The sequence below is a fragment of the Rhinopithecus bieti genome, unplaced genomic scaffold, assembly GCF_001698545.2.
Source record: "Rhinopithecus bieti isolate Rb0 unplaced genomic scaffold, ASM169854v2 scaffold_25940, whole genome shotgun sequence".
Classification (NCBI taxonomy): domain Eukaryota; kingdom Metazoa; phylum Chordata; class Mammalia; order Primates; family Cercopithecidae; genus Rhinopithecus; species Rhinopithecus bieti.
Window position 1 is genome coordinate 436069 of NW_016811810.1, and position 8529 is coordinate 444597.

At 45.4% G+C, this 8529-nt stretch overlaps 1 protein-coding gene across 7 annotated transcripts in view; it reads right to left on the bottom strand.

Moving 5' to 3' along the window:
- TRAPPC9 (trafficking protein particle complex subunit 9) overlaps positions 1–8529 on the bottom strand; it is a 745023-nt gene that overhangs the window by 291566 nt on the left and 444928 nt on the right. For all 7 annotated transcript variants that reach the window (XM_017895132.1, XM_017895131.1, XM_017895130.1 and 4 more), the window contains one exon: positions 6311–6453. In XM_017895132.1, coding sequence (XP_017750621.1) covers positions 6311–6453 — 143 coding nt within the window. The remainder of the gene's footprint in view (positions 1–6310; positions 6454–8529) is intronic.

The window sequence follows — 8529 nt, forward strand, 5'->3', positions numbered from 1 at the left end:
TAATGAACTGCATTAAAATTATAATTCGGTTGGGGGAAACCAGTATCTTTAAAAAAACCAAATCCTCCCAACCCCAAACCTTGTTTTCCCTTTTTTTTTTGAGACAGAGAGTCTGACTCTGTTGCCCAGTCTGAAGTACAATAGTGCAATCTCGGCTCACTGCAACCTCCGCCTCCCGGGTTCAGGTGATTCTCCTGCCTCAGCCTCCCGAGTAGCTGGGACTACAGGCGCCCACCCCATGCCTGGCTAATTCTTGTATTTTAGTAGAGAGGAAGTTTTACCATATTGGCTAAGCTGGTCTTGAACTCCTGACCTTGGGATCCACCTGCCTCAGCCTCTCGAAGTGCGGGGATTACAGGCACGAACCACCACACCTCTCTATTTAAGTCTTCTTTCATTTCTCTTTATCATGTTTTATCATTCTCTAGGTAGGGATAATATTTGTAGAAATGTTTTCCTAAGTGTTTTATGATTTTGATTCTACTGCATACGTTATTTTTTAATTTAATTTTCAAATTCTTAGTTGCTGGTATATAGAAACACAAGTGATTTTTAAATGTTGAGTGGCATCCTTCAATCTTGCTAAATTGACTTATTATTTCTAATAATTTCTTTGGTGTGGCAGATTTCTTGTTTGTGTACATAATCATATGTACCATACAAAGACAGACATGTGAATAATAATTTTACTTCTTCATTTCCTATTTTAATACCCTTATTTATTTTCTTCCCTTATGGCTCTGATTAGGACTGCCAGAAAAATAATGAATACAGTGGAAATGTGCCTTGTTCTTATTCTTAGAGAAAAAGTCATCCGACTTTCACCTCTAAGTGTAATATTAACTATGGAGTTTTTTGTAGATGGCCTTTGTCAGATTGAGGAAGTTCTCTTCTAATCCTAGTGTACTGAGTGTTTCTGGAATAATTAAGTGTTGACTTTTGTCAAATAATGTTTCTTCATCAACTGATATAATCATGATTTTTCTCCTTTATTCTGCTAACGTGATAAATTCTAATGACTGGTTTCTCAAGGGTAAAACAACCTCATATTTCTGAGTAAAACCTGAATTGTTCATGCTGTTTTGTCCCTTTCATATATCACAGAAGTTGATTTGATTTTTTGTTTTCATATTTCACATGTATATACATGAGGTTATTGGTCTACAGTTTTCTTTTCTCATAATGTCTCTGTGGGGGTTTGGCAACAAGGTGATGTTGGTATCATGAAATGGAAGTTGGGAAGTATTTCCTCCTTATTTTCTGAAAAAGTTTTTGTAAAGGTGATGTTATTTCTTTAAAAAACTTCATATATTTCAGAGTGGAGCCCTCTGGGCCTAAAGTTTGCTTTGTGGGAAGTTTTTAATTAAGAATTCAAAATTTTTAACTGATGTGTGACTATTTATTTTTTCTGTTTCATCTTCCTATGTCAATTTTAGTAATTTGTGTCTTGTTTTGTTTTGTTTTGTTTTTTTACACAGAATCTCACTGTGTCGCTTAGGCTGGAGTGCAGTAGTACAATCTTGGCTCACTACAATCTCTGCCTCCTGGGTTCAAGCGATTCTCATGCCTCAGCCTTCTGAGTGGCTGGAATTACAGGCATGCACCACATGCCCGGTTAATTTTTGTGCGTTTAGTAGAGACGAGGTTTCACCATGTTGGTCAAGCTGGTTTCAAACTCCTGACCTCAGGTGATCCGCCAGCCTCGGCCTCCCAGAGGGCTAGGATTACAGGTGTGAGCCACCGCGCCTGGCCATCATTTTTCTTTTTTTTAAGAGACAGGTTCCTTCTCTGCCACCCAGGCTGGAGTGCAGTGGCACAATCAGAGCTCACTCAAGGGACTCTCCTGCCTCAGCCTCCTGAAAGCCAGGACTACAGGGATGTCCCAGCACACCCAGCTAATGTTTTAAAATGTTTTGTATGTTTTATGATTTTTCATAGTATTATGTGATTATCCTTTTAATGTCTGTGGAATTCGTAGTAGTAAGGCCACCTCTTTCATTCTCACTATTGGTTATTTGTGTTTCCACATTTTTTTCTGACCACCCTGGTTACAATTTATTGATTTTATTATTAATCGTTTCAGAGAACCAACTGTTGGTTTCACTGACTTTATGAGTTTATTTGCTCATACTCTATAGCACTGATATCCACTCTATATTTCTTCTGCTTACTCTAGGTACATTTTGCTCTTCTTTATCTAATAAACAAGCAATATCACTGATTTTAAACCATTCACCTTTTCTAATACAAACATTTACTGTATTATAAATAACAACTAGGCATTTTGGGAGGCTGAAGCAGGATTACTTGAGGCCAGGGATTTGAGACTAGCCTGGGCAAGATAGTGAGACCCCATCTCTACCAAAAGTTTTAAAAATAAGCCATTTGTGGGCCGGGCGCGGTGGCTCAAGCCTGTAATCCCAGCACTTTGGGAGGCCGAGACGGGCGGATCACGAGGTCAGGAGATCGAGACCATCCTGGCTAACACGGTGAAACCCCATCTCTACTAAAAAATACAAAAAACTAGCCAGGTGAGGTGGCGGGCACCTGTAGTCCCAGCTACTCGGGAGGCTGAGGCAGGGGAATGGCATAAATCCGGGAGGTGGAGCTTGCAGTGAGCTGAGATCCGGCCACTGCACTCCAGCCTGGGCAACACAGCGAGACTCCGTCTCAAAAAAAAAAAAAAAGCCATTTGTGGTCCTGTGCACCTGTAGTTTTAGCTACTTGGGAGGCATGGCAGGAAGATCACTTGAGCCCAGGAGTTTGAGGTTACAGTGAGCTATGATGGTGCCAGTGCACTCCTGCCTGGACTATGCAGTGAGATTCTATCTCCAATATATATACACACACACACACACACACACACACACACACACACACACACAAAGTAGGTGGAGCTGATTAAAAGAATTGTCCAAGTTTTCTATATTTTTACTAATTTTTTTGTCTACTTATTTTACCAAATACTGACAGAAAAATGTTGAAATTTTCAACTATAATGGTGGGGTTATCAATTTCTCCCTTCAGTTTTATTTTGAAGTTATATTTGTAAACAGTTTCATTTGATCATTATGTACTTTTGATGACTTGATTCTGCTGTCATTAAAATTGTCCTCTTTTCTCTTGAAAGCCTAACCATTTGATATTAAGATACCCAAACCAACTAATTATTTGGGTTTACATACGTCTTTTCCTTCATCTTTTTGTTTTACATTATGCATAGTTAATGTCAATTTCTTATAAAAAGGTAGTTGGCATCTTTCTTTTTTTTTTCAGACGGAGTCTCGCTCTGTAGCCCAGGCTGGAGTGCAGTGGTGCAATCTCGGCTCACTGCAAGCTCCGCCTCCCGGGTTCACGCCATTCTCCTGCCTCAGCTTCCCGAGTAGCTGGGGCTACAGGTGCCCGCCACCTCGCCCGGCTAGTTTTTTTTTTGTATTTTTTAGTAGAGACTTACTTTCTTACATAGTTTGACAATCTCCATTTTTAAAGGTAGTATTAAATCTATTTACATTTAGTGTAACTCTGGATACAGTAGATTTGAGTCCTCCACATTGCCATCTGTTTCCTATTTGGCTGTATGTTCCTTGTTCTTTTCTCCTCCTTTCTTGATAACCTCTTCCCCTTTTTTTGGATTAAGTATTTTTAAATATTCCATTTTATCTCTTCTGGCTTATCATCCATTCCTTAAGTGGATTGCTCCAGAGTTTACATGTATCTTCAGCTGATCACATCTTAACTTCAAAAAATATTATAATAATTTGCATATAACACAAGAACTTCTATTTTCCCACCCATTCTTTGTGCCAGTGTTTTTGTTACATACTTTATTTGTATATGCGCTATACACTACAGAATTCAATGTTCTTATTTCTTCTTTAAGTAGTCAATTAATCTTTCAAAGAAATTTTAAAAGTGAAGGAAACACATCTTTTCTATTTATTCACTTATTTACTATTTATTAGGTTCATCACTGCTTTATATAGTTTCCGGTTTCCATTTGCTTTTATTTCTGACTGACGAGCTTATGTCAGGCAAAGAAAAAACAGGAATTGTGCTCCCTTTGTCTCCTAAACTGTGATCTCTTTATACAGTACCTGAAACTTTGGAGGCGTCGGCTTCAGGAACACATGAAACTATTTCCAATACACTCTGGAAAGTGCATGAGCAGAAGTACGTGTAATGTTAAGGGACCCACAGAAGAGCCAATCCACTCTGCCTAGTCACACTCAGAACAATTTTACCAAAATGGTAACATGGTCCAAGGTCAAACAGATATTTTCCAAAAGGTTGAATACAGTATCTTCGTTTAAGAGAGAGAACAGTGTTAGAAAAAGGTGTGTGCAGAAACTCGCTGGTGTAAACCACCTGCACATATACCAGCAATGGCGAGGAGCAAGTGCCCTGTACGTCAAGTAGGGGATTGGGGCAAAGGGACTGAAGGGGAAGATCTGGGCCAGATCCTGAAGTACCATGGATGTCATAGGAGGGACTCTGGACTTTATCTCATCAGCACTGGGAAAGTATGTACCAGGGCAGTGGCACGGGCACGTGTGTACTGAAAGGATGACAACGGGAAACAAGGCTGTCAGCAGAGAGACCGACTCTCTACAGTGACAAAGGCGTGCAGTGGACTGCAGAGTCATTGGGAGACATCGCAGAAGTCCAATCACAGGGCTTAGGGACCACTTAGACTTGGGAATAACGGAAAAGGAGAATTAGAAGACATCGAATCTCAATCCCAAAAGCAGGGAAAAGAACCATGGAGACCAAAAGAAAAGGGAGCAAGGGCCACAGGCTGGGGGGCAGGATCCACACAGCGCTTCAGCTGTCCACCCACGCTTCCAAACCTCTGTGTGCAGCAAACCACACAGCAGCATTTTTCTCATCTTCATCTGTCATTTAGAACTGCAGGGGTCATGACGTGAAAGCCAGATATCAATAGGGGGAAGAAAAAGACGAACTCGGTGACAACCTGTGCCATTTCCAAGAATTACTTATGGGTAACGGCAGCAGGAGATGAGGGGATGAGAAAGAAACACACACCAGGTTCACGATGGAGCAAATGGAATGCTCAGAAAGGGCCTGAAATACTCTAATATCCACAGCCGTCCTGGCCAAGCCTTCCCCAGGGGCAAGAGCTCTAATGCTTTATACAAATTCAAAACAGAGGTGAGTCTTGGCAGGAAAGGCTCTTACTCTCAGGATTGAAAAAGTGACAGATGATGAAATAAGATGCTAAAAGGCCCAGCTAAACCATTAATTCTTGCTGAAGGCATTCTCCAATGGTTGGGAAGAAAAACAGTCTTTCCTATAAACTAAAATCACACTTATTTAGAGCTGTATCATTTTCCAGGGATTTTATGCCAACATTAACACGGACAACAACATGCTATCTTACGCTGCAGCACACAGGGCCCTGGAGGAGCAGGGGCTGCATGGGATCCCTCTGCCTCCCCATTCGAGGATAGACAGGTAAGCATTTAAATAATACCCATCCAGCCCACCCTACTCAGATAAGCAAGACCTAGCTGGACAGGAACACCGGGACGAGCTCAGAGGTGAAGAGCACCTGCTTTCCAAAGGCTGCTGGCACTGTGGCAGGAATGGGAGACTCAGCTCCACCTCCAGCTTCCAGATTCCGCTACTCCAACTTTGCCAGAAGGAAAAGTTTTGGTGAGAAACTGTCATTCTCCTAACGCAGCAAAGAATACCCTGAGTATCTCTTGCCACCTCTGGGTTTCCAGTGTACAAACTGTCCAATTTCTTTCTCCCTGAAGGAAGACTAGGTCTGGAAAGTAGGCAGGAGAGAAAGCCTTCGTATGAGAAGGGCCTCCTAGGCAGAAATGACCTGAGGCCCAGACGGCTGGGAGCTCCACAAAGTGCCCATCCTACGGGGATGCCAGGAGTGATGCAGAACAGATGCTGGACTTGTCCAGGAGTTCCTAAGACATGTGCTATCCACTGAGCCCCCACTAACAGGAGAGGCAAGCCAGAATGGAGCCATGCCAGGCTGAGCGGGAAGTGTGTGTGCACAGTGAGAACCACACACAGGAATGCTGCCATCATCAGCATTATTATTATGGCATGGCATGATATGTAAAGCCCATTCATTTACAACCACCTGAGAGGCAGTTCTCATGTAACACCTGGTTTCCTAATGAAAAGCCTACATCCCAGAGAGGCTAAGCAACTTGGCCCAATGGCACGGATCTAACGGGAGGCAGGACAAAAACACACTGAGGTCAGGATTCTAAACGCAGTGCTGCTGAGACTCTAGAACAAGACTGCTGTGTGGCAGTAAGACATTTACCTGGTTGCTGGGAGAGTACTGACTCGGGTGAAAAACACGGACGGCTCAACTTCTATATGCAGCCCCAGGGAGAGGCTCCTGTAATATCCTTCAGTGTGGCCCGGGCCTCCGGAGTATTTGAAATTCAGGATGGCTTCCAGGGTCTAAAAAATATTTAAAAAAAAAAAACAAAATCACATACACATGTTAGTAACTCTCTAGTTTGATCCACCAGGAGGCAAGCGGCTTCGCTTAGGAAGAGTCTGAAGATAATCCCAACTAGTCAAGTCATCAGCATTGGCCGACTCACATCCGCGGCGGGCACTGTCTTACATCCCTGGTGGGCACCGACTCATACCCCCGGCAGGCACCAACTCACACCCCCGGCGGGCATCGACTCACACCCCCCGGCGGGCATCGACTCACACCCCAGCGGGCACTCTTACATCCCTGGTGGGCACCGACTCACACCCCGGCGGGCATCGACTCACACCCCGGCGGGCACCGACTCACACCCCGGCGGGTATCGACTCACACCCCGGCGGGCACCGACTCACACCCCTGGCTAGCATCGACTCACACCCCGGCAGGCATCGACTCACACCCCCAGCGGGCACCATCTTACACCCCTGGCGGGCACCGACTCACACCCCTGGCGGGCACCGTCTTACATCCCTGGCGGGCACCAACTCACACCCCCGGCGGGCACTGTCTTACACCCCTGGTGGGCACCGACTCACACCCCCGGTGGGCACTGTCTTACACCCCTGGCGGGCACCGACTCACATCCCTGGCGGGCACCGACTCACACCCCTGGCAGGCACCGACTCACACCCCCAGCGGGCACCGACTCACATCCCCAGCGGGTACCGTCTTACATCCCTGGTGGGCACCGACTCACACCCCCAGCGGGCACTGACTCACACCCCCGGCGGGCACCATCTTACACCCCTGGCGAGCACCGACTCACACCCCCGGCGGGCACCATCTTACACCCCTGGCAGGCACTGTCTTTCCTGTGATGCCCCAGAGTGTACACAATTCTCAGACTGTACGTGCAAACGGAAAGGGCTTCCAAAACTTACTCTGTGGTTAAATACAGCTTTATTTTATTTTATTTTGTATTTTTGGAGATGGAGTCTCACTCTGTCAGCCAGGCAGGAGGCAGTGGCATGAAATTGGCTTCCTGCAACCTCCGCCTCCCAGGTTCAAGCAGTTCTCCTGCCTCAGCCTCCGAGGGATTACAGACGCATGCCACAACGCCCGGCTAATTTTTGTATTTTAGTAGAGACGGGGTTTCACCATGTTGGCCAGGCTGGTCTCAAACTCCTGACCTCAGGTGATCCACCCGCCTCGGCCTCCCAAAGTGCTTGGATTACAGGTGTGAGCCACCACGCCTGGCCTAACACGGCATTTTGGAGAGAGCATCATTTCAACATAAAATGTTGTGTGAGCATCGTTTCAACACAAAATGAGGTGACAGGCGGGGTGGCGGTGCTTCTATCCAGAAGGTAGGGTCACTTGGGCTGACAGTGAGTAAAAGCTGACAAACTCCACATTCAGGATGCTTCCTGGAATCCATCCAAGAGATGACTTCACCAGGCAACTGAGGCATTTCAGGAGGGGCAGGGTGCTGCACAGCGGGGACTGCCCATGTGCTCCTGCTGGGGCCCAGTGGCACTCAGTGAGAGGCAAGGAACAGAGGTATGCGGAGACCCCCCCATGGGGGTGGTGCTGCATGCAGGATGGCTGGGGATGGAAGGGGAACATGACAGTTTCTCTGCATCCCCGAGTACAGGGTAACATCAGGGGACTGTGGAGCCTGGGGGCACCCAAAGTAACCATAGAAACAAGAAGTTCAACCAGGTTCGCCTCTGGACTGAAAGACCCCGCCTTCCCCAGGACCGTCCTGAAGCAGCAGATACAGCAGATCCGGCCCATGGGCCAAATCTGGCCACTGCCTGTTTTTGTGTGGCCTGAGAGCTAAGAACAGTTTTTACATTTTTTTTACAGCTTGTAAAACAAAACAAAACAAAACCAGAGAAGAATATGCAACAGTGACCATATGCGGCCGGCAAAGCTTAAAATACTTATTATGTGGACCTTTACATCAAAGATTTACAGATAAAACTCAGAGGAAAACATAGGAACAAATCTTCATGACCTTGGATTAGGCAAAGGTTTCACAGATATGACACCAAAAGCATAAGCAAAACGCAAAAAAAAAAAAAAAAAAAAAA